The following is a 27,528-nucleotide window of genomic DNA, read 5'->3' as shown; positions in this document are numbered from 1 at the left end:
ATGTGACATCAGTGGTTCAGCCCTAATTTTATGAAACTACGAAAATATGTTTTGTGTGCAAAGAAAACAAAAACAACGACTTTATTCAACAATCTCTTCTCTTCCATGTCAGTCTCCACTGCACATTCATGAGCGTTGGTTGCGTTGTAAATAAAATAAAATTACAGCTGAACCACTGATGTCAAACTTTTGGGGAAAAAAACTAAGAATGAAGGTCCACCTCTAGACCTAACTCTTAGTGGGATGTAAGCAGATCGTACAAAATTATAGGAGATCACCACCAAAAGAGAAAACAGTTATGAATTGTTATGAGAGAGTGCTAACCGTTTGAGGTGCGGCTGAACGAGTGTCACGCATCTTCCGACATGCACCGCAGGTTGTGGAGAGCCTGGTGCTAATGACTCAAGACTTGCACGTTCTGACATGCAGACAGAAGAGTGCCAGTCAATAATTGAAAAAAATATGAAAAGTATGAAAATGGGACTAAATTAACCAGATTTCACAAATGAAAAGAACGTAAGTATTACTGCTCAAAGAGAGGGAAACAATGACATGTGTAAGGACAAATCAGTTGTATGATTTATCTACACAGCCTCTGGGTGTGTTCTTTGATATTGTCAGTCTTGATATTAAGTTGCTTCAGGACACAAATACCATCTAATAGGGAACTCATATTTAACACAGTGTTCATTTATTACATCAGTCTGACTCTTTGTAAAGCATGATAGCCTTTGATAAAGGCAAACACTTTTCAAATGTCTGCTGACATTACTACTTGCAGTAGTAATCAAATTTCCAATTTATTACCATCAATTAAAAAGTTATTACAAAATGTAAAATTTATTTTATTTGTAATTAATTATATTATGTATACAGTAAGCAGATGGTTTGATTTAAAAAAAAAAACTTAAGTAGTGGCATTTTATTTAAAATATATTATTTTATTAATGAACAAAGTACAAAAAGCACATTTGCTGGTACAAAGAAATGTTTCAAAGGTTTAATAAACAGAAGATCATCAGTAATGTGGAAAGTGGTCTTTGTCCCAAAACAGACTATAAGGGTGCAAACAATCACACAACTACTTAAGATTGGTGAATTATAATTATTAACGTGTCTTCTTGAAACATTTGGTGAGTATGGGAACATTATTACAGTTGTTTACTGATCAACAGGCAAAGAGGCAAACTCTGATTACAATGACCCCAGTTAACTGAAACAATCCATACTGGCTTTGGCGCGCTCCATCTCATGGAGGAAGTTGTAGAACTGAGGTAAAGTCAGCTCTAATGTGGACAGATCCAAACAAAATTACATCAAAACTGAATTATGTACAGTATGTACAACTTGTTACAACAAGACAATGGATTTGGAGAAAACTTACCCATGTACACATTTTCTGTCGTGTTTCCTTTTCTGATCACCAGCTTCAGCTGTGAGAAGCAAGAAAAAGTGTATTGAATGAGCCTGTTTGTCTAATAACTCTAAAATTTCCTAAAGCAGACAGATGTTACAGATCAAGAGTTTGATCACTAAAGGAAACATTAGACTGCACATGAAAAACAACATAATACCAAACATTAGCCAAATACACCCCACCATGGGTATAATATAACTAATATAATATGCCAGGGGAGCCCTGAAAAGGCATTTTCTTCACATCAGAGTGCAGTTAATTGGAATCATAATTAGAAACTGACAATATTATATTTTAGCTGGGATAAAAGGAGATTGTAGGTACTTTTAAAATATAAAGGAGGAAGATGATGACGTAATTATTTACTTTGACAGTTACCTGCCATTAAGAAAATGCATTTTCTTCTAAGACGCCTAATAGCACACCATCAGTCCCTTAGACTTGAGTGACTTGAGTGGAGTGCACTGATTCAGGCCAAGTTTGCTTGTGATCATGCAGTCTCTCATTATTCTGTGCGGTTAGTGCATGTGCTGAGGTTCTCATTAAGTCAGCAAGAATCTTTCTCTCTATCATTTCCTGCCTCATCTCTCATTTTTAATATGTGACCCTGGACCACAAAACCAGTCTTAAGTCGCTGGGGTATATTTTTAGCAATAGCAAAAAAAAAAAAAACAAACAAATAAAAAAAACATTGTATGGGTCAAAATTATCGGTTTTTCTTTTATGCCAAAAATCATTAGGTTATCAAGTAAAGATCATGTTCCATGAAGATATTTTGTAAATTTCCTGTCGTAAATATACCAAAACTTCATTTTTGATTAGTAATATGCATTGTTAAGAATTCTTTTGGACAACTTCAAAGGCGATTTTTTAGTTATTTTAATTTTTTTTTGTTCTTTTATTCTCAGTATTTTTATTTTTTTTATCTCGGCCAAATATTGTCAGATCCTAATAAACCATACATCAATGGAAATCTTATTTATTCACCTTTCAGTATAAATCTCAATTTTGAAAAATAGACACTTAAGATTGGTTTTGTGGTCCAGGGTCACGTATAAATAAAACTTCTGGCTCTGTGTTACATGAGCCTAAATGTACTTAGATACTTAACAATTAGGCTACTCTACTAATCATCTCCTTCATTTAAAGAGATACTCCACCAAACATTGAAAAATCTCTCAATAATTACTAACCTGTTGTGTATTGTTTATTGGTTTACAGATTACAAAAAAAGTCGTTTTGTTAGTTTTTTTCTTGCACACAGCTATAATTTTGCTTCAGATGACACTGTGTTGTACGAATCTTGTATATATTTTAAGTTCTGTTAAATTTCTTCACTCACTTAAGTACTGGATTAAATATTTTAAAGGTTGGAATATACTCAAATTTTCAAATCTGAATAAATTTTTAAAACACTAGGCATCATACATTTTATAAATGGTTACAGAGATAAACTGGGCATCATACACTGAATGTCTGAGACAAACTCTAGTGCAAAAACAAGCCTCTCATTGCTTCAAGATGCATGACAAATAAAACAACGTGTTCTAAAATTAGCTCAAAATATCAAACATGTTTCATATCCTCTGACTGGGTGGAATCATAGTCTGAAGCTAAAAAAAAAAGTTTAGTACAATTTTCTGTGAAATCTGACTGCCCAAAATCTGCAGACTGGAACTGACTTTTTTCAACAAACATTCTGTGTAAAAAACAACCTTAAAGGTTATTTCACCCAAAAATAAAAATGACTCACCCTCATGTCGTTCCAAACCCGTAATACATTTGTTCATCTTCGGAACACAAATTAAGATATTTTTTTATTGAATCCAAGAGCTCTCAGAACCCCTGATGTCACATGGACTATTTTACAGACGTCCTTGCTACGTTTCTGGACCTGGGAACATTGCAGTTGTGTTGCTGTCTATGGAGGGTCAGAGAGCTCTCCGATTTTATCAAAAATATCTTAAGTGAAGTGAAATGAAGTGACATACAGCCAAGTATGGTGACCCATACTCAGAATTTGTGCTCTGCATTTAACCCATCCAAAGTGCACACACACAGCAGTGAACACACACACAGCAATGAACACACACACACCATGAACACACACCTGGAGCAGTGGACAGCCATTTATGCTGCGGCACCCGGGGAGCAGTTGGGTGTTCGGTGCCGTGGTTGGGTGTTCATTGGTTGTGGTATTGCTGGCCCGAGACTTGAACCCACAACCCTAGGGTTAGTTGTCAAACTCTCTAACCACTAGGCCACGACTTCCCCGCATTAAGTCTTATGGGCTTGGAACTACATGAAGGTGAGTAATTAATAAGCGAACTACCCCTGTAAATCTGATTCAGAATCATGTAAAGGGTAAATGTATCTTAAAATCAATCTCTTGATAAATGTTTGGTCAGACGTTTAAAAAATTGAAGAGGTTTACCTGTAGAAAAATATTTCCAGTCTTTTGCAGCTCACTTGTACCAACAGTAACTGAAAAAGAAAAATTGATTTTAATTACTCTTATATTATTTAATCACACTATTTATATTTTTATTTGCACTGTAGGTAATATAGATTTACATACTAATGTTTATCCATTGCTTACCACCAAATTTCCACTCCATGTCAACAAGCTGGTTGACCATTAGTGTCTGTCCCACGGCCAGTCTGGACAAAACAGGGTAGTGGATTCTCCACTGAAATAAATAGAAGATGCAGACATACTGAATCTTACAGTCATACCCATCCACAAACACACGGAAACAACTAAAACACCAAAATAACTGTTAAGACAAACCTGGTCAGAGAAATGACGGGCCTTGTCTTCATTTAATCCTGTATTTAAGCAGTAGATCACACTGTTAAATATTGACTTGTGACAAATATAATCAAATAAGTACAGATGATGGGTATGAAGAAACATAGTACCTAATGACAGCAAGTCTGCCTTCACCTGTTCAGCTGTTAGGTTTCTTTTTAAAGCACCTGAGAAGGAAAGAAGACATTTAAATTGCTTCTGTATGCACATTATATCTCTGTTCCAAAGCCTAGTGAACTAAATAGGCAGCATTCTAACTGATATGGAACCCTGATAATGTACCAATTAAATAGGGGTCAAACAATACATTTATAAGGATTGATGCATTATATGGATCGTTCAAACAACTAACCATATGATGTATTAATGCAAAACATAAAAAAATATATTTTTTATACCTTTTGAAACAGTCTTTACATAGAGAACACTTGTGCTACCTACGTAGGCAGCTCACTAGGTTTTGAAATACAGCCTATAAATTTTTTACATCTCTGTCTGATTTCTCAGATACATATTATTCTACACCACCACTTTTTTCCCCATCATTTTGTCCCATCAGTATGATTAGTAATTTGATACATTCCTCTTCATTCTAATGTCTAAAAGCACAGGCAGCAGGATAGTCATTGCATGCAAATGTAGCAGCATACTAATGCATACTGAGTGGTAGGGTCAACCAGTTTACATGTGACATTAGGTCCAGATTCCCCGGGGCAATTTGCCACAAGGGCTATTTGCATATGTTAGGATCCTCTAGACGCATAATGCAGCAATTTGGTGTAAAATAAACTGAACAATCACTCAGTGAGATTAGGATCATAGCATGTTTTGATCAGTGCTGGGGTCAGGCTAAACGACTACATTTGATGTTATCACCAGGGGAAGACTGCATTATTCATTTGTGAAATTTCAGATAAAGGTGCACGATTTGTTCAAGATGAGGGTCCTGAAGGATTTACCATGAGGTAGGAGGAGGACACTCTTCATCAGAGCCCTCAGTGGTCCTGCACTCATCCCATTCTCTCCAGCAAACTCTGTCAGCTGACGCAAGAACCGCTCTGACTGATGAGGAAGAAGCACAATATGTAACTTTTATTTGTGTTTGTGAATCCTGTTAACTACATATTTTCACAATTTTACAAGTTATCACAATAAACATTCACATAATCAGACTTTCTTTACTGGTTTGTCTGTACCTGATTAAGACAAGACAACTTTTTCAGTGGAGTAAGCAATATTATGGATACAGGATTTGTATTTTAGTTAAAATGTCTAAATGATGGATTTGTTTCTTACACACATTTGTTTTCTTGCAGAGCTGTTCACTTCACAAGACATGAATTGATGGACTGGAGTGCTGTGGATTTCTATGATGTTTTTATCAACTGTTTGGACTCTTATTTTGACGGCACCCATTCACTGCAGAGGATCCATTGGTGAACAAGTGATATAATGCTAAATTTATCAAAATCTGTTCTGATGAAAAGACAAACTCATCTACGACTTGGATGGCCTAAGTGTCACTAAATTTTCAGTTTTGGGTGAGCCGTTCCTTTAACTCTTTTTTTGGTTCATGCATTTGCAGACACTTTTATACAAAACAAATTATATTGCATATAAAGCTGGCAATGATATAATAACACAGAACTGGCTTCACAGAGATGTAATCTCAGAGCATTGACTCACCTCTTTGGGTTCTAGAAGGAACTGGTATAAGATCTCTGTCAGCCTCACAAACTGCTGCAATGGGGGGAAAAATAAAGTTGAGTAACTGGCATTGAATGAAGGTTGCATATGTGCACTATCTAGGTGAAAAGCAGATAATATATTATATGTATATTAATGTATATTAATACAGACCCCTTTTAAGTAGTGGAGAAACACAGAGATAATTGCACACATCGCTATTTCCATATTTTATAATACCAGTCCACAAAATTATGAAAAAAAGGAATGGAAGTATGGACAAATTATGTAGCCACATCAACATTAAATAAATCAAAGCTACAGTATATATTTTAAGTTCTACAAATTTCCACCGAGCAACTTTATGAGGTACATCTTGGGATGCTTTTAAACAGTTTCGAATGAGTTCCCAAGGACTCAAAGGTCTTGTTGGCTGCACTACCCTGAAATTTTATTTAAAAATCTCATTATAACATAGAAAAAAATATTTAATGTGGTTAAGCAGTTTTTGCCTCAGATGTTTAAATTATACAATCAAATTGAAATAAAAAAAAACTACTCATGCTACATGTGTGTAGCATCCTGGAGGCCACAGTTTAGCTCAATCCCCAATCAAACATACCTGAAAAACCTAACCAAAGTCTAAAGGATTGCTTGAAAATTACAGGTGTGTGTAATTAGGGATGGAGAAAAAATTCTGCAGGACAGTGGCCCTCCAGGACTGGGGTTGCCCATCCCTGCCCTAGAGGCACACAGGTCCTTTTAATTGTTTTTAAATTTAATGTTTACACAATTTTCTCATTACACATATATATATGTGTGTGTGTGTGTGTATGTTTGAGGAAACAGATTTTTCTATAAAAATTATTGACTTAATCAAGGAACACACACACACACACACACACACACTGTGTGTGTGTATGTTTGAGGAAACAGATTTTTCTATAGTGTGTGTGCATGTTGAGGAGGAAACAGATTTTTCTATAAAAATAATTGACTTAATCAAGGAACACACACACACACACACACACACACACACACACACATATATATATGTGTGTGTGTGTGTGTGTGTGTGTGTGTGTGTGTGTGTGTGTATGTTTGAGGAAACAGATTTTTCTATAAAAATAATTGACTTAATCAAGGAACACACACACACACACACACACACATATAGGTGTGTGTGTGTGGGTTCCTTGATTAAGTCAATTATATTTATAGAAAAAAAATCAAACTGTTTCCTCAAACATTCACTGCAAACCAATCCGAGTGCCTTTTATCAATTTCCTGCTGGAGATGGAAGGCTGAAGTAAAAACACTTTATATAAAGGATTAAACTGCATGATATGATTTTATGACGTGTCAAAATGCAGTAAATATAAGTTTATCGTGGTCGCGTTTGGTCTCTACATCACTAAATAAGGCCATGTTAGTCGTGCTAATGCTAAGTGTTATGGTAATCTCACGTGACTAAACGTTACAGACACTTAGCGACACATCAGGCGACTTTTTTTTCTGAAGGCCAGATAATCGACAGCCCCGTTTATTTACATCTAATTAAAATATACAGAAAATCTGATCACAAATACTCGTAACTCATTCATTAGTATCATAATTCCCACGTTCCGCTCGCAGCATACTGCATTCCTACCTGTTCACTGAGTTTATTCAGATTCTGAAAGTCAGTGCTGACATTGTCGGGTAATGTATCATTCGTGAAATGTAACTGCAACATTGTTTCTCTGCAGCTCCGCTGTTGACACCCTGAACTGCTGTCACATCTGCTTCCACACTTCCGCTGCCCAACGATTCCACGATCAGCACTTTCGTCATTCTCTTTCTTGAGAGTCCTGAGCACGTGATCATGAAATTGTGTAGTGCAGTGATAATCTGGATGTTTGTATGCATTAATTAAACTATCATAGAAGACAAGATAAGTAAATATTATTTGCCTTGCAAAAAGTAGATGATTCATTTCGTTTTATTCAGGCTACATCAAATCTGTGCCGATGAACTTCCATGACATTAACTCTTAAATAGGCAGAAAATAAAAATACCTCAGAAAATTAATTTAATGTTATTTTCCAAAACATCAGGAGTCAAATAACACAAATAATTTTTTGTGTGTTTTTATTCAAAAAGGTGCTTATAGTTGTCCAATTTGTATCTACCATATGACCCTGGACCACAAAACCAGTCATAAAGGTAATAATAATAAAAAAAAAAGAGATTTGTACATCATCTGAAAACTGAATAAATAAACTTTGATGTATGGTTTGTTAGGATAGGACAATAAAAATTAAAAATCTAAATATTTTAGAAAATTGCCTTTAAAGTTGTCCAAATGAAGTTCTTAGCAATGCATATTACTAGTCAAAAATTAAGTTTAAATATATTTACGGTAGGAAATTTACATCATGGAACATGATCTTTACTCATTTTTGGCATAAAAAATAAATCAATCAATAATTTTGACCCATACAATGCATTGTTGGCTGTTGCTACAAAAACCCGTGCTACTTATGACTGGTTTTGTGGTCCAGGGTCACATATAAAAGATAACAACATTAATCTGACAAATCCTAATGCAATGCTATAAACTGTGTTTTTTAGTTTGCTTAAGGACATGGTTTTTACAGGGATCAATTTTTTAAATGCCTCCCTCATAAATTGGGCACATTCATTGTCGGTCACTCCCTCATTCTGTAAAATGTCTGTATGACGACATTCAATATTGTATAGCCTACAAAATTATATTAAAGGTGGTACAACATACTAAGTATCATTATAGATAGCCTATAGAAAACTGTGTGACAAGCAATCCAGTAAACATAAAAAAAATACTTCTGTAATATATTCTGTTCTGTATTTTATGGCAAAAATAGAATCTCACAGAACATGTGCATGGCATATACCCATCTCATCCCGAGAAAGGGTTAACAGAAGGAGGTAAAAGTAGCTTTTATTCAGTGGGAGTGCGATTCGAGACCCGGGAAAAGTCACGCCTGAGTGTAGAGGCGAAAGACCGAGCGGTCCTTGTGAACGAGACTCCATTTACATATTCACCCTAAGGGTTTAAAGGCGTGTGTACCAGCAGAGATTAGTGGGACATACCTCCACACTTTGGCAGTGGGCTACTCTAACGGCACCCTCAGTCTCTGAGTTTTTGTAATAACACTACTTCTCCAGAGACAGGTAAGTTTCATACCTCTTCTGCATGGAGCACTAGTGCGCGTTCTCGGGGAGAGTTCAAGTGTAGCATGACCGCACATGTCTGATGATATAGACTACTTGCTCAAACTTAGTTTTATTTTAGTAACTTTAACCTGTAGATTCTATAGGTAACTGGAATGTATTTAATTTCGGGTTGTTAAAGCGTGAAATAGTGTGTGGTTATCGAGCGCGCATGGCTGAGGCGTGCGGAAAGCTTACAGCTCATTATGTAAGCGTGGGGAAGTGTGTGAGATCTATTCCTCATTTTCCTGCATTACCTGTCTGAGTTCTTTAGTGTTTTGTGCACATCTTCGAACGAATTTCGTTCGACTAAAAAAAATCGATTATTCCGAGATTTCCATGTTCTCATGAAAATCCAGTCTGAGTTCTTTAGTGTTTTGTGCACATCTTCGAACGAATTTCCAGATGTTTGGCGAAGATACAGCGTAAAAGTAACTGAAACCAATATTTTAAATTTTGTGGTTAAAAAGCTTTTTTTTCATAAAGAAGCGAACTTTCCGAAAGTGAAGTAAATTAATTATTATTAAAACCGGTTTATTTCGTTGACGTCATAGAAGTGTTAGAACGCGCGTCACGCGGATTAAAGTTTTTACTGTTCTGACAACGTCTTACTTTTGCAACATAATTAATTATGGAGACATCTCATTAATATTTCTGCGCTTTTCACTTAAGCGTATTGCCATGCATGTATAGTTCACCGAAAATGAAAGTTCTGTCATTGTTTGACTTACTCATCCCAAAAAGTATGACTCTCTTTCTTCCGTGGAACCCAAAATGAGATGTTATTCAGAAAGTGAGGGATTGACGACCTCGGTCAGCGTTCACTTTCCTTGCATCTGTAAGGATACGTAAATAATAAATGAGGGTGTCATTCTGCCTAATCGCTCATTTTGTGTTGCAATGAAGAAAGATAGCCTAATCACACAGGTTTGGTCCATCGTGAGGTCGAGTATATGATGACTCTGGACTTTCATTTTCGAGTGAGCCATCCCTTTAAAACAATAGAAATGTGAGCGCGTGTGATAAATAAGGGGGCGCTGAGTGCAGGTGAATTCCGCGGCGGGGTGAATGTGAGTTGAGTTGAGTCGAGCGTGCATCTGAGCGGGGGTAACGTGCTAATTGGCGTTGGTAGACTGTGCGGCGTGCCCGCGGGGCCTCTCGGAGGAATGCCGCGCCGTCACTTTGGCTTTGCGCTGCTGCATAGAAATGACTCAGACTTCAATCAGATCTCTAGTAACAATGAGACTGCACATTGAAGTTAGAACGATACGGCCAGCTCGACCTTCTCTCGGCTTTTACTAGCTACTAGGCTATCTGAGAGTTTAACCAAAACCGTTAAATCGTTCTTTTAATAACAAGCCTTATTTTTCTGTCAGGTCACATCTGTATTCACGGGGAACGTAGATTAAGAAGCTATTGATGTTCTATTCGTTTACGAACTGTTGACAAGTTTAAAACTTGTCCTTTAACTTTGGCATGAAATGAAAATTCACTCTATAAATTTTTCTAAATGCATGCTATACCATGTATGTTTTCAAAATGTATTTTGACCTTTCATTTTTAACTAAAAGTCATAACTGGACCAGTGTTACCAACTCATTTTCAGGGGAAGTTGCTAAAGGAAGGAGCAATTTGTTGCTAAATTAGGTTGTGATGTCATTGCACAATGATATCATTACATAGTTATGACAAGGTGTATCATAAATTAACAATTATTCAATTATTATTAAATTGAGCAATTGCTAATAGCAGCAAAACTTAATTTGTGTGATGTGTGTACTGCTAGGCATCTTTGGTTTCCTCTTTTCGTGTAATTTAGATGGAAAATGTGTGCCTTTTTATCGTTTGAGTCACTTCTCAAAAGTTGCTAAAAGTTGCCAAATACATTTTTAAAACAGCTAAATTTGTTGCTAGGTGCTTTTGAAAGAGAAAAAGTTGCTGGGGTAGTGTGAAAAGTTGCTAAATTTAGCAACAAAATTGCTGAGTTAGCAACACTGAACTGGACAACAGACTTCTGTCTGGTGACACGTGCAGGACTTATGCAGTCACGTGATCTACCTAAACCCCGCCCCCTGCAACTCAAATTTACCCAAAGTCCCTTTCAAGGAAAGTCTGTTCACTTGGTGGCCATATTTCCAACGCCTCCAGGCAGCTATTTCGGGCACCCAAGACCAAGTCCTGTTTACTTGAATGGGAAAATCCTGAAATCAACAACAAAATCTGACATGAATGGTTCCATAAATGTTGTTTTTTTATGCTCAAATAGCATAGAAAAATCCTATATTTCAGGCTGAACCAGCAAATGCTCATGTGCAGTCCTAATCGCACGTTTCAGAACACTCACTGTTTCTTTGGCCCTTTCCCAAATGGCACTCTTCATGTGTACTTGCAGCGTTGAAGGTTTACAATGGCAACCACAAGCATCTGTCCGTTAGGTCCATAAGTGCATAGTGTGTCCAATTTGTAATTGAATGTTTGTTTGTTTACAATGGCAACCACAAGCATCTGTCCGTTAGGTCCATAAGTGCATAGTGTCTGCTGAGCCCATACTGAGACAAGCTCCAGAGCAGACTTACTGCATTACATCAAGAAAATCTGTGTACACGAAAGTGTGAATCGAAAGTGTGAATTGTGATTTGGGGCGGGGGGTTTTGGGGTTTGAACTTCTAACAGCCATGGCAGTGACGCAATGACTCGCAATTGTTTCTTTTATGTAGAAGACAGGACTTATTCCACCATATCATGTGTTGGTATATCCGTCTTGGTATTTCTAAAGTATTCGGCTCATTTGGCTCCACTTTTAAGTGCAACACCCACATCTACAAATCTAATCAACAACCAATGTACAGAACCAAGTCCCCACTCACCATTTTTATCTTTTGATAATCTGTTACACTTAATGTTATTGTACAATTTCAACAGTATAATAATTCATTTTGCAGCACATTCTTAAATGGAGTAAAAAACATTATAAAATCAGACCTGATGCACATTCTTTATCATTTATCATAATTTTTTATTTGCATGTTTTTCCAAATCGTAAATACGAATGAAGAGGACTTGAACGCACCATTTGTAACTACCTTACTTTTCTACACTTACAGTACTTGAGGAAGCATGTTTTGTGTTATTCATTATAGAATTTGATAATGATCTTAATCTCTTTTTATGTGAAACTTAATATAGGTTTTGTGATCATTGTGGCAGATTCAAACACACACATACACACTCAAAAGTGCATTAATACAGAAACCTTCCTCACATTAGGTTCAGTCGACAATCTCTGTCATTCATACAGACCTTTGATGTGGCCTCTTATTGTATTCCCTCTTATTCACTTCTCAGTTCTCCCACTGGGCTGTGGAGAGAGCATGTGTGTTTATAGGACCCATAAGGAAAATTTACGCATTGTCACTTAGATAATGGACTTGAAATGAGATCCTTAGAAGTTAAGAAGTAAGTGCCTTTTTTGTGTGTACTTGCACGTTCTGTCTGCAGACTTAAGCACAATGTCTTTTAGCCATTTCTTGTAGGATGCACCTGGAGGCCTTGCCTGTGTCCTGTATGCATAATGTGGTTTGACACTCTCCCCAGTTTCTCTATTTCCCCAAAAGTAATGTGCATGTCAGACATAGACTGTTATATTTACTATAACTGCCTTCCAAAGCGATGTGAAAAGGTCATTATGAGTTATAATGACACAGAAATGCATTCGCCACCCTCGGGGTGTAACGTGAACAACAGCTGTGATCTGAAAGTATGAATGACTGATGTTGTTGCGTTGTTATGTTGACATGCTAAATGTTTCTACCTCGTGGTATTTTCAAACTACAGTTGAACATGAACTCTATATAATGATATTAAACATGGTAGTATTAAAGTCAGTTCACACAAATATGAAACATTTGTCATCATTTACTCACCATAATATCATTCCAAAAATGACTTTCTCTCTTCTGTTGGATTAAAAAAATAATTAGAAATTCATTAAAAAACTGAATGTAAATCTTTTTGGCTCAATTATCAAATAAGATTGATTGGGTTTTCTTGTGACAATAAGATCAGAATTCTGACCTTTAAGAAAAATAGTGCCCAGAGTACCATGTTAATATGAAGGAATTTTGTATTTTAGGAATTTTAGGAGGTTTAAAGGAACACAGCTGCTTTTCTCATAGTGTAAACAATTAGTTTCTTGTTTACACCAGATTTGAGTTTCTTATTCTTTTAAGCAAATTGCATGTGTTTTGGCCCATTTGCAAATCAGTAAGTAAAATTGTCTACAGTTAACACAATAACTAAATGCACATGGCTTGCTGATCAAAACGGATGAGTTGATTCTCAGTGAAATTGTCACACTCTTCACAACTTTTAAACAATCGATTATCGTGCAAGCTATCAATGATCCAAAATGATCCATTCAATTATCAAAATCTGTCAGACCAATTACTGACACAATTACCAAGTTTTGAAGCATGAATTAAATGTTTTGGTTGAGTTACTACATTTTATAGACATGCTAATGGAGTTGTGATGCTCCATAAAGAAGTTGTGACAATAACACTTACAGAGCAATACTGAGACTGTTGCAAAAAAGTCGGGGCCACACGAAACCAGCAGTTCAATTACAGGCTGCAGCAAAGTCAGATTGTGCAGAGGACTCAACTGTTTCCTGTGGTCTTGTCCCGGAGGTCGTCTGAGACAGGGTCTTTACAGGGGATCTCTATCTGGGGCTCATCTAGTTGTCCTGGTCTCTGCTGACATTCAGGGCTCTAGAGGTCCTTTCTAGGTGCTGATCCACCAACTGCAACCGATTTTGAGTAGATACAGATCGATAGTGTTCTGGATCTGTCTGAAGAATCTGTGTCATTGCTTGTGTAATGACTTTTATATAAAGTCATTATTATTATTTGGCCTTGAAAAACTGCTGACTACTTTGGTCTAACTCTGGTTCGGATTCATTGAATGGCTACAGGATGTCCGGTCTGAACATTAGGTCTCACACCAGGAATGTACTTCAGATGTGTGTGGTTTTACTATTAGTTGCACGCACACATATATCAACACAATCCTTAAACGGGGCACTTCTAACTAACTAAACTTATTACCTATTGGCTATTAACACATATACACATCCAGCCTCAATACTGTCTTGGTTCCACTCTGCGGAAAGTTTTGGAACAGTCCAAATCACAAACAGAGGTGGTAGGGTTTGAGTTCACTTTCGAGGGGTGGCCTTTCTTACAGGCCTATAATTCTATTTGTTGTTCTCGAAGGATATTTTAGGGTTTCCTATGGTCAAATACTGTATGATCACATATTTAGTTGAGACAGAGGTCAATGTGATCTATAACACTTATCCATTAATTATTTCTCAGTGATCCATTATGTTTTTTTGAAGTCATATTTGCCACTTTTTGCCATTTAACCAGGTCTAATGTTTCTTTTTTGACAGGACTGAGAGGAAGAAATAAAAAAGACTACTGAAATAGTGATGCCATCCAACAAGTACTCCTCCGCTATCATGGCGGAAAGTGACAAGATGACTGCCACGGTAAGATAAAGAAAGAGCGTTGGGATATCAATAGGTTCTGTCATGATTTGCCATCCCTTTACTCTTTTTTTCTTGGAACACAGAAGGGAACATTTTGAAAAACATTTTGGTTGCTCTTCATGCAATTACAATGAATGGTGATTTCTTCATGCATTTTTCCTTTTTTTTTTTGAGTTTTTAATTTATTAATTTTTATTATTTTGAATTGGTTTTGACAATTTTTAATCCAGCATCCACCCTGACACACTGTTCCAGTGTCTGCAACACTTTAATGATATCAGCCTTACTTTGTCTCCTACATGCACACAAAGCATGTGTGGAGGTGTGGAGTGGTGTGGGTGTCTCACTCGTCTATGGTGTTTTGGGTTCAGAATGAGGCCAAAGGTGCAGTGGAATTTATGGGATTAGAGAAAGGGGAGAGAGAGGGGAAAATGGCAGTGTCTGGTTCTCTTGGTGGAAGAGCTGCTCTAACAGGTTTTTCTTTATGGCAGCCTTATTCAACTTTTTCCAGATTTTTTTTTTTTTTTTTTACGTTCTAACAGATTTTTCTCCATATTCTTTGTGACTGTAAATGAGGCAAGACTGCTTCATTACTTTCTTCTGATCCTGCACTCCATAGAGCGAAAAGAGAGAGAGATAAAGAGAGAGCAGGCTCTTTGAACGCTGCACCTGGCCGAGGAAGTGCTCTGGATCCCAGAGACCAGCTGCTTGGCCGGGGAGGAGAGAGAAGCACACTGGCCATTCAGATGCCCAGGAACACGTCCCATGTCAATTTGAGCTCAACTGAACCTAGTCTGTACTAAGAAATCTGTTTTATGAGACGTCTTAAAAGGTTCTGACCTCCTTTTACTCTGTTGCAGCATGTCAGTGTTCTGAACATCATTATTTCTTTTTAACTTAAAGGAATGTTTGGGTTAAATACAGGTTAAGCTACTGACACAATTTTTCTTATGCTGTCAGTAACCACAGAGAGGAATTTTAACTCGCCTTAGTTTGAAAAGAAAAATGTGCTGACAGAAATGGAAGTCTGTGGTGTAGGGTTGTCACGATACCATTATTTCTTTCTGAAATCCTGGAAGTATGGTTATAGTCTTGCCATATTTATGACTTGAATGAAGATGAATTAATCCTGGCACCCTTTCCATTTACAGTGCATGCTATAAGTCAAAGCTTTTGAATAATACCTCAGTTTTGAGGCATTGTTAGTATTTATTTATTTGTTTATTTATTTTTGTGGAAATATCAAGTGAATATGGCTTTAAAAATGGATCAGAATTGCTAATCAAACTGATAGACAAAAGATTTAATAATCAATAAGGTAATTGGGCTGTTCATAAAGAACAGTAGTTCTCTATAAAAGTACTTTCTATAAAAAAGGCACATTGATTATTATTCTTATTATTTTTATATGGTGATATTCTTATAATGCAAGCATTTTTATTTTCCAAAGCCGTCCAAAATCAATTGAGGGAATAAATCGTTAAGCATCGATTACATCACACTGTGTACATGTACACATCATTAAGATTAGGTCATTTTGGATCATTAGGCTTTAAATGGACACAAATTTAATGAAAAAATTACTTTTATTTTGTAACCTCTATATTTTAGACTACAATGAAGTATATATTGTATAAACTTACAGTACATATACATTATATAAACACACTGAACAACATGTGTAATGTTGATTTAATTGATTAATGAAGAAATTATTGACAGATTAATTTATTATCAAAATTCAGTCATTTGTTGCATCCCAAGTGTTTTGAGTTTAAAGTGATAGTTCACCCAAAAATGAAAACTCTGTCATAATTTACTCTCACTTCAAACCTGTATGACTTTCTTTTTTTTGTGGAACAAAAATGAAGATACTTAGAGAAAGGTTTTTTTTACCCACACATTGGAAGTCAGTGGTCACCAAAACTGTGTGGTTACCATCATCCTTCAAAATGTAATTCTTACGTTCCACATAAAGTCAAACAGGTTTGGAACGACATGAGGATAAAGGACTCTGATGGCAAAATTTTCCTTTTTGGGTGAACTATCCCTTTAAGGCTGGAAACTGTATGGTTTGTGTTGTCATTCTGAGTTTCATTCGTGGATTAATTGTGTGACAACAGGCTTTACTGGCTAAAACAAGTTGTCTTACAGATTTGAGGACATGACATGTGCTTCCACATTTTGCATCTTGTCTGGAATTGTCTGGATATGTATGTCTGCTTTAACATAACTGTTATCTGATGAGCCTCGCCACTCATCAGTGTTGTCTATAATGTGTTTGTTTTTGTTTGGTTGGTTGGCAAGCATGGCAGCAGACACACAGAACTCTGGGAAATAACAGTGAGTTTTCACACATTGCTATTCCTTGGTGTGTGTGTAGTATTATGTGGTATAAAAGGGATCTGAGCCACCTGGTTTGATCCGCTGACTTTCTTTGGCCTTTCAAAAGCTTGAGGATGGGGCCAGGGGCCCCTTTAGGCAAAACCAGTGTAGGGGGTGTCATTAGGAGCCAGCAGAAAGATAAACTGAATGACTAAAGGAGCCCATAAACCCTTTCACCTCTCCAGCCTCTACTTGCCTCCTTAAACTGAATACATGGTTTAGTTTTATGTCAGCTTATTCATGTGTGTTCATGCTAAGGTGATTTGAGCAGCTTTTGCTTTGATCTTTAAAGAGATATTTTGGTCATGCGGTGCTCCTCTGCATCGTGCTGATGACATTAGCAATAATTCATGTTTCAGGATTGTCATTCCTGTGCGAGTCATTGTTCAAATCATTGAATTATTATAAAACACATGCTTAAAGTGATAGTTCAACCAAAAACGAAAATCCTGTCATCATTTCCAGACTCATGAAACTGATTTTATCCAAGTCTTGTGAAGAGATAGGATGGCTTTATGTAATGTACTGATTTAAATAAGGCTTTTAGTCGCTTATAAACACACATACATGTAGTGCATCACATGTGGTAAACATGGAAGCATCACGGAAGCATCACATGACGCATTATTTTAGCGCAATAATCAGATCCAAAACATATGTTTTTTAGCAGGTACGATCAATAATGGTGGAGCTCTATTCTGGAAAAGCAGCTTATTTGCATTTAAAGAGACATGCTCTAATACAGCGTGTTTCTGCTTCCACTCAAAATAAGCATTTTCAAAATTAAATAATAAAATATCTGTGGGGTATTTTGAGCTGAGACTTCACAGATACATTCTGGGGACACCAGAGACTTATATTACATATTTTAAGAAGGTGCATAATTTGTCTCCTTTAAAATATCTTCATTTGTGCTTTGAAGATTAACCAAAGTCTTATGGGTTTGAAATGGCATGAGGGTGAGTGAATGATGGTGTGATTTTCATTTTTGCGTGAACTATCCATTCAAGACTCTAAAGTCTGCTTGGATGAGCTGTGTTCAGAGCTGTTGTTAAATTACTACAAACACACATCTGAGACTGCACAGGCGCATTGAGCAAATTGGTTTTTAGAAGTTTGAGTTGAAAATATGCATGAAGAACATTTGCATGCACAAACAATTTTTTATTTAGAACTTATAAAAGCTAACCACTTACACATGCAGCGTGGTTGTTGTGGTTGGTGGGAGTGAGTGTGCTGTGCATGTTGGCAAGACCTCTGATCCTCTGCAGCACAGCTGTGGTATAAAAGATGTCTAGCATTCCAGTGGACAGTTCCAGAAATGCGACAGCAGCCTGAATTGTTCCTACATCCATGAACGCACAATCTTTAGCCTGTCTGCTTTACTCTGTGCCTGTACTTATAGAAAACAGTGTTATCTCTGGTTCTTTATAGTTTTCAGTTTTCATATGCATGTTCACATACAGAAACACTAATTCACTTGTTCAAATGTTCAAATGAGGGCTGGGTTATAAAGCTGTAAAAGTGTCATATCTGAATATTTTTCACCTGTATGATAATTATGTACATTTCGATATTTATGTCTTTACTTCAAAGTTTCGGTAACACTTTAGTATTAACTAGTTGCTTATAAGCATGCCTATTAATAACATTGACTGTTAGTACTTAAATTATAAAGCACATATTCTGCATGACCATATTCTACATCCCTAATCCTACCCAATACCTAAATTTAATAACTACCTTACTATTAAAAAGCAGCAAATTAGGAGTTTATTAAGGCAAAGCCATAGTTAATGGTTTGCTAATAGTGAGATTTGGGTCTTAAAATAAAGTGTGACCAAAGTTTTTTTTTTTTTTTCAGAGGCACCATAAACTAAATATTAGGGATAAACTCAGTATCTTTACAATTATTGAGTTAAATTACAAAGACTGCAAAATTATTTAATATTATTTCATGAAATTGAATTTTAATTTCAGTGCATCCCTACTAAATATAACATTTTAATAGACTATGTTTACAGTAAAATGCGAAGCAGGATTTTTTTATGAGGGTAAAATATTTGATTCATAGAAAAGGACTGTGATCTGATTCATTAAAATGATTTGGGCTTATCATATAATCACACATGCTAGAAAAGTTAAAACACTATTAAAACATATTTGTCTTAAATAGTCTAATAGCGCAGCCAACATTAAAAAAACTGAAATATTGTGAAATATTATTATTATTATTTAAATAACTGTTTTCTATTTGAATGTATGTTAAAATGTAATTTATTCCTGTGATGCAAAGCTGAATTTTCAGCATCATTACTCCAGTCTTCAGTGTCACATGATCCTTCAGACATCATTCTAATGTGCTGATTTGCAGCTCAAGAAACATTTCTTATTGTTAGCATTTTTGAAAACAGCATTTTTGAAAACAGCTTTATATTTTTGTGGAAATCATGCAACAGCATACCTCCAAAAGAAAAACATTAATGTATCCAAGAAGCATCAAAGCAGGCACTTAAAAAGTCATCAATCGCTCAGAGATGTCAGCTTATCCGCAAGCAACAGAGGCATGACCAAACACATACTGTAGATACATTCATTCTCAGAGCACAGCCATGTATTGGTTGTGTATGTTGTGTTGCCACTTTGCTCTGTCAGTGGACTGATCTTCTCAAGGCCTCAAACAGTCTCTTCTTCATGTCACAACACAACCGCTTCTGGCACGACAAAAGAAACCTGATGAGAAATTAAATTGAAAGGATTAAAGGTAGAGCAGCCAAGACCGGCAGGGTTTTTTTTATTCTGTACATCATCAAAACAAATCAGAGAAAAGAGCCTTCTATTATTTTATATTGTTGTGTATGTAATAGATTTCCAGAACAGGTGATAGATATTTGATGACTAGTAGCCCAGGGGTTTTGAACCTTGTGCCGCCCAAGTTTAATTTCACTGGTTTAACACATTTACCAAATTTGATTTAATCAATGTAAATCATGAGATTATATACATATGTATGCATTTTTCTCTTTGAGGCGTTTCAAGAAAAGAAGTGAGATTTGTTTTTATTCTTTTCTATGAGGCGTTTTCTTTTGATCACTAGATGTTTTAAGACGGTACTTGATGGAATTAAAAGTGTTTCTCTTCAGGTGTATACGTCTAGTTTCCTCTAATATATATTATTATTATATATAGGTACAAATATTTAGTGCAAAAGAAAGGGTCAAGGGGTCGAGGTTTGGCTGGTTAGCATGATCCAGACTCTGGTGCTAAATGTCAGCATTGATTGATAACCATAATGGGCACTGTGATAGAGACAGTGATGTTGTAGAGATGTTTGGGCCTGCCCACCATTAGTATCTTTTTTATGAATGGGAATAGCGAACACCTGTATTATATACATATGTATGCATTTTTCTCTTTGAGGCGTTTCAAGAAAAGAAGTGAGATCACACCCACTATATTGAAGACTGTGAGTTGTCCAAATGTTTTAAACAGAGTGTCATTTTTTTTCAGGCTGCTGTGAATGGTGACATGTCAGTAGGAGAGGGATTGTCAGAAAACGACAGCGGTCTGGAGATGACCAATGAGAACAGCCCGCTGACTGCGGCAGAGCCACCTTCACCTTTCTGCCCCAAACAGAACGGAGGCGCAGCCTCACCTGCTGGTACACAGACCCCATTTAATACGCTGACTGTTTCCGGACTATAAGTCGCACTTTTTTTCATAGTTTGGCTGGTCCTGGGACTTATAGTCAGGTGCGACTTTTTTATCAAAATTAATTTGACATGAACCAAGAGAAAACATTACCATCTACAGCTGCGAGAGGGCGCACTATGCTGCTCAGTGCTCCTGTAGCATACCCCTGAAAACATTAAAGGGTAACTAAACCCCTGGTCAGAGCCTGACTCCACCCACTGGCAATATCTGAAAAATGCTGAAAAGTAGGCAGAGCACAGCGGCGATAGAGGGGATGAACCGAGGGCGGGGCTGAGCGGGTGGGGCGTGAACCTGAGACCCGCAGTAACGGATTAATTGACAGCTGCTGTCAGAGTCGCTAAAATGGAGAGTGACTGTAGTGACGCAAGTAGTTTTGCAACAGAGCGTTCATTTGAAGTAGAGGACTTTTCTCCCCCACCTTCACCTGAAGTTGAGGATGTCGAGGTGTCTGTGGACACAGGGCCAGGGCCTGAGCCATATGTTGAGGATGTCGAGGTGTCTGTGGACACAGGGCCAGGGCCTGAGCCATTTCGCATTTCGATCGGCATCTGACGATGCTAGTGAAGCAGCCGATACAGTGATTTTGACGGAACAAGATGGTTTTATACTGCCAAGGGGGCGTGGTAGCTGCTTACGTCACCTGCCACCGCTTACGTCACGCACCACTGCAAACATCCAATAGGAAAAATCAACTGCAGTAGCCACCCGTTCAACCTGAAGAGGGCAGAACTCAGACGTTTTTACACCATGTATTGTAGAATTAAAACACTTTATACTCAAATGTCAAAAAAGAGACTCGAATCAATGAACAGCACTAATAAAAGCCCCCATTCTTAAAGATCATTAACTAAAAAAAGTTGGTTTAGGGTTTAGTTACTCTTTATCTGAAAACAACTGAAAACTGTTAACTGAAATATTAACTTAAAGACAACTGAGAAAGACTGAATTCAAACAAAATTCCCCCCAAAAGAAAATCCTATTCTGCAGATTACAAACTGCAGGTAGTAAAATATGCAGCCGATCTGATAGGTTACAGGAGCACTGAGAGACTGAATGCAAACAAAATGCCCCCAAAAAGAAAATCCTATTTCTCTTTGTTCTTGGTTCTAAATAAATGCGACTTATAGTCAAGTGCAACTTATGTATGTTTTTTTCCCTCATCATGACGTATTTTTGGTTTTTTGTTATTTATAATTGCGACTTATAGTCCAGTGCAACTTATATATGTTTTTTTCCTGCTGGTACACAGACCCCATTTAATACATTTTCATTTTATCACTAGTACTAGATGTAATTCCTGTAAAATTTAAACCTGTTTTTACATGTGTTTGATATTGGATTTAACTTTAGCAATTCTGTCACACTAGTCTTATTTTAGCACGAATGTGAACGTACCTTGGAGTAGGGATGCACCGATTATCGGTATTGGCTCCGATATTGGCATTTTGTGCCAGATCGGGTATCAGTCAGACGAGACCATGAAAGGCAAAAAAAAAATCATTATAAAGCACCATAAAGTTCTCGTGCAAGTGTTCTGAAGGTACAGATGAATATTTAAGTCCGTAAATTCAAGTTCATGTAAACTCTTCTCTCCGCTGCGGCTGTCTGTCATCCTCCATTCAGCATTTAAACTGTGTGTCGGATGAATATTTAAGTCCGTAAATTCAAGTTCATGTAAACTCTTCTCTCCGTGAAGTTTAAAAGTTTTTAAAAGAAAAGGCTCAATAAACTATCGCACACATGTAATACACTACGCATCAGTATCTCTCCATTTTGTGCTCAAGATGATGTGGAGCACTACGCGCTGTGACTCCTTATTGCTTCAAGCGCATCATTCTGTGCACAGGATGCACATAAGCGCTTTGTGCCACTCTGTATTGAGCCTTCATATTATAATACTTTTGCACAATGAAAGATTATTAATAACATTTCTTGTTCTGTCTATCTATCATATATTGCTGCCTCCGTTACTGTGTTATACATTTAAAAGAAATGTCTTTTGATTTATAGTATATATTTATATGTAAGGGATAATGTACATCCAGCTGGTTTATAATACTTTTGCACAATGAAAGATTATTAATAACATTTCTTGTTCTGTCTATGTTTTATATTTTGCTGCTTGTTTTACTGCTAAAAAGATGTTTTTACCATATATGTTGAAATTAACGCTAAAGTCTTCCATTGTAACTCTCTGTGGTTAAGTGTTTTTAGTCACAAGATGGCACCAGACAGTTAACGATGGCGGAGTGACTCGTTAAGCATATAAGTAGTACCAGTCAAGATAACTTTAATTTTTTTTAGTTTACCTCGGAATAACATACCGCTGGATGGCGCGATTGACCAATCAGAATAAAGTATTCCACAGAGCCATGTAATAAATATATATATTTACTTGTTTTTTATTATGAATGTATTTTACAACAATACAAAGAGCAATGTAACATTTTACCAGACTTATTCACTTATATTTGATCCCCACTAAATAATGTTATTTTACTGTTTAGATTTCACAATGTTTAGATTGTATAAAATTGTTGTGCAGTCATGATTTATCTAGAATAATTTTTGCTGCTGAATTATGTACCCACCTAGTTTATAATATGGGGCAGTCATGGCCTAATGGTAAGAGAGTCGGACTTGTAACCCAAAGGATGTGGGTTTCTGGCAGGGGTTGTAGGTGGGGGAGGGAATGACCAGCGTTCTCCTTCACCCTCAATACCACGACTGAGATGAGACCCCTGAGCAAGGCACCGAGCCCCCAACTGTTCCCTGGGTGCCGCAGCAAAAATAGCTGAACACTGCTCCGGGTGTGTGTTCACAGTGTGTGTGTTCTTTACTCACTGCTGTGTGTGTGCACGTGGATGGGTTAAATGCAGAGCATTTTCATTTGTTATTTTTCTTTAAAATAAAGTTGTCTATATTTAGTAGATTGTGTGTAACACACAAAACACTGATGATCAGGTCAACACAGATAGAAATTCTACATTGATTAAAAAAAAAAAACTGTGGTGTTATTAGATTGAATCTGTATCGGACGATATTTTCAGTATCAGATTAATTATATCAGTGCATCCCATCTTTGGAGCAGTGTGTTATAATGTTTATCCTGTTGAAATACCTTAACTTTTTTGTTTGTATTTTCAGTGGAAGTCAACAGTGTTACAGACAGTGTCAAAATGTGTTTTATTATTAAGTAATATTAATATTATTCATGGAATTTATTATCTTTTTTTGGTCGCTCAAAGTTTTGTAGATTTATGTCACTACTTATGTTATATAACTACTACTACAAATACTACATACTGTTATTTAGTTGAATACAGTATATGAAATGAAATGATCACTCTGGTGTTTAAATTTCAGAACCAGGTAGGCCTAGGATGAAGTATTATGCAGAATGTCTGAAATTTCTTATAACCTCTTATTCTTCCAGATGAGAGCGAGAACAGCATCAGAAGAAAGAGATCTCGTAAGCGCTCCGATACAGAGGAAGACAGCGCCTGGGATTCCTCCTACAGTGAGGTGAGAATTGATGTACTACACATCTGATCTTATCGCACATTGACAGAACAGTTCACATTCCAAAGTTCATTTTCACATAGCTGAAAAACAGTCAAAACACAATTGCTTCACTACAGGAAATATTATTATTTTTTTAAACCATTGGCAGTTTTGTTAAATAATTGAGGTGAACGCACAACAAAATTAGTGGTGTAATCATATATGAATCCATTCATTCACCACAATTCATGTTCATAAACAAACATCATGAAACATGCAGGAAAACACATAGAAACCTGAGTTCGGTATCACTTTAGTGGTCCTCTGTGCATTATCAGCATGATGAAATAAGACATGCAGAAGATCACATTGTGTGGCATTCCTGCCCCCCCTTTAAACAAACACTGCCATACACATGCGCACTAGCTGCAAACTGAGTGCATGTGTATGCATGTCTATGTGTGTGTTGTTGTGATACATATCTGTACCATCAACACATTTCACCCTTCAAGGTGATAAGAGCTATTCATTCTCTACTGTAAAAACTCCTTACAATCAGATACATCATGATAAGCAGAATTGACTATTTTATATCTGTTCTGTAGTGTTTATGCTTGTCTGCGGTTTTACTCTGTATTGATAAAACTTGTGCATCCAGTGCAAAGAGAAAAAAAATGTAGAGGATATGAGTCAGATTATGGGCATTTATACAGTTTACAGAATGAACAGGTGCTGTAATGTGCATAACAGTTTGCTTTTACCTTTTTAGGTAAAATTATTAAATACATGGAATTTGTTTGTGAAATATTGAGAAAGTTGAGTCGAGCTCATTACTTGACAATTCCTGTCTATAAAAGTGTAAATGTGCAGCAAACAACATGTGAATTTAGAAAAAAATTATTCATAATAAATAACAATTTTCAATTAATTTCAGCTATAATATAATATAATATAACATAACAGTTAACATTAGTTAACATGAACTCATGAATACTTCTACTGCTTTTATTAATCTTAGCTTATGTTAACATTAAAGGCACAAGATCTTCATCATAAAATATCCAAAAATGACTTGCACGGTGTGATGTATTTCATGCAGCTGTGTACTTATGTTATCTCAAAAGTTCCCAAGGATTTGTAAATCCTGAGAAATTCCAATTTTAAATAATGGCTCGTTCCTGGTCATTGTCGCCTTTCAGTGACATAATATCCACGCTATCCTCAGTTTCTGCTTGTAGAAACTATGGCAACAGACAGACACAAATGCTGCTGTACAGTTAAACTAAATTTATTACGGCTGTTGCGAATAAAAGATTTTGAGAAAAAAGCCAAGATAAAATGTTGAGAATAAAGTCATTAAATTACGAGGGAAAAAGTTGTTAAATTTCACTTAGTGTAAATGTCTATTGAAATGTAGTGAAGTTTTACAGTGTCAACACAAGCGCAGCTCAAAGTCACTGACAGGTCTTGATCAGGTAACCACTAAACAGAGCTTTAAGAAGTGTTCGAGTTTGAAGCAGAGCTTTCCGATACAAACCACAGACTCCACGGTGATTTAAACATATTTAAAAGCAGATAAAACAGCGCTGCCATTCTCAACAACACTGACAAAACAGGAGAAACACTGCAACAACAATCCAATTAGATTACTTTTCAATCCACAAATCAGTATTTACAATGGATTTACTGTAGTAACACTTAACCTGCCTATTTAATACATTATTATTAAATACTCGTTAAGCAATTGATTTCCACTTTTCCAATGTGAAAAGTGACGAGAAAAGGCAAAAAAGTGAGTTCGGCTAAAGACGTTTTTTTTTTTTGAACCCTAGTCGATCGCATTACACGCTTCGTCCCTGCGCATTACTCTCCAACCTACACCACTGCAGACGCTATTTGACTCTGTCCAACGAGATGAAATGAATGACATGAGTGTGTTTATTCTCGACTTTTTTCTGGAAATTTAATAACTTTTTTTCTCGTAATTTAATGACTTTATTCTCGTAATTTGAGTTTATTCTCAACATTTTATCTCAACTTTTTTCTTAAAATTTAACGAGTTTAATCTCGTATTATGACTTTAATCTCAAAATTGTTTTATTTTATTCTTATTATTGCTTGGCCCTAATCCTATTCCGTACATGTACATGTATATATATATGTGTGTGTGTGTGTGTGTGTGTGTGTGTAATAAAAAGTATTAATCAACATCAATGATCAGTTATTAAAAAAAAATAAGCCACCGTACACTGTAGTGATAGTGGTTATTGAAAAACCCAGAAAAGTCTAACGACTAATTATTACTTGCTCTACCTATGCATCAGCTAACTGTCACAGTATTATCATTTCAGGAAAAGGCTGAGGTCGGGTCTGGTTGTGAGACGGGTCTGCGGCAAAGGCCTCGTCCAAGGACTATTTTTCAGGCAGGACTGACAGCTCACAGTAAACCTCACAACAGAGAGAGGGGACATAGCAAACAGGATCACGACAACCTGGTAATGCTCACATTCACACACACAAAGCCTTTTTATTCTATAAGTGAATTTCTGTCCGTCAGATACACTGAAATCAGGGCCGACATACAGAGATCACCCTCGCGGTAGATTAAAGCTGTCATGCCACTGTCAGCTCCTCACACTTTACTCAACACCTTTAAGTCGAGCTGTTGATCACTGGGTCTTTATGTTGTCAGACATCTGAAGTTGCCTGTACCCCAGCCAATTAAAAACAGAGGTCTTGGAAATTCAAGTAGGGAAAATCAGCCCCTCCCCCCTTCTTTTCAATATGTTATGACTTTTTTCCATAGTTGTTTTATCTGTGTTGTGGTGAGATGAGCAAAGACAGACAAAGTGTGTATGACATTATGGTTTGGAGAGAATTTGCAAAACAATTTCATATATAAAAAAATTTAAAATATATACAGTAGTGTATAGGGCTGGGCATAGGCGCTGATCCCAAAATGATCAAGCACCCATGGAAAAACAACAAGATAGTCTCCGTTCATTTTAACCAATAAGAAATGTATTACAGCATGTACGACTTGCGCACTGACTGAATTCTAACTCGCAAATTCTCTCATCATAAACAATAAAGTGCAGATGTACCTGCGATGTAAGTATAAGAGATTTATTCATCATACAGTGTAGATTCACTGACGTGTGGTTAGAAGCATACAGTAGCTTCTCGTTAGACTGACGTGGACTAAAGATTATGCACTTATGCAAA

The 27,528-nt window shown here is 36.5% G+C and overlaps 2 protein-coding genes across 2 annotated transcripts in view; one reads left to right on the top strand and one right to left on the bottom strand.

Annotated features, from left to right (window-relative positions):
- Positions 1–920: 920 nt before the first annotated feature.
- On the bottom strand, positions 921–7,731 carry LOC109074416 (COMM domain-containing protein 7-like). The gene is made up of 9 exons (XM_019090454.2): positions 7,567–7,731; positions 5,916–5,969; positions 5,189–5,291; positions 4,340–4,396; positions 4,209–4,246; positions 4,017–4,107; positions 3,852–3,901; positions 1,385–1,433; positions 921–1,286 (listed from the first exon to the last, which is right to left on the bottom strand). Exons 1-9 carry the CDS (start codon positions 7,648–7,650, stop codon positions 1,210–1,212), a joined length of 603 nt encoding a protein of 200 aa, XP_018945999.1. The 5' UTR covers positions 7,651–7,731; the 3' UTR covers positions 921–1,209.
- Positions 7,732–14,568: 6,837 nt separating this feature from the next.
- Positions 14,569–27,528, top strand: part of LOC109074407 (DNA (cytosine-5)-methyltransferase 3B-like) — a 34,878-nt gene continuing 21,918 nt past the window's right edge. The window contains 4 exon segments of the mRNA XM_042750826.1: positions 14,569–14,700; positions 20,596–20,746; positions 24,236–24,324; positions 26,655–26,798. Coding sequence (XP_042606760.1) covers positions 14,584–14,700; positions 20,596–20,746; positions 24,236–24,324; positions 26,655–26,798 — 501 coding nt within the window. The 5' untranslated portion in view covers positions 14,569–14,583.

Source organism: Cyprinus carpio, chromosome B23, assembly GCF_018340385.1.
Source record: "Cyprinus carpio isolate SPL01 chromosome B23, ASM1834038v1, whole genome shotgun sequence".
NCBI lineage: Eukaryota > Metazoa > Chordata > Actinopteri > Cypriniformes > Cyprinidae > Cyprinus > Cyprinus carpio.
This window is presented reverse-complemented; position numbering and strand designations above follow the sequence as displayed.

What these genes read in the sequence shown, in the direction of transcription:
- LOC109074416 (XM_019090454.2), bottom strand. Translation starts at nt 7,650, where the DNA reads ATGTTGCAGTTACATTTCACGAATGATACATTACCCGACAATGTCAGC. An exon ending in CTGGAAATATTTTTCTACAG is followed by an intron (nt 1,434 to 3,851) that starts GTAAACCTCTTC and finishes TGCTTCTCACAG; the next exon opens with CTGAAGCTGGTGATCAGAAA. An exon ending in GACAGAAAATGTGTACATGG is followed by an intron (nt 1,287 to 1,384) that starts GTAAGTTTTCTC and finishes TGTCCACATTAG; the next exon opens with AGCTGACTTTACCTCAGTTC.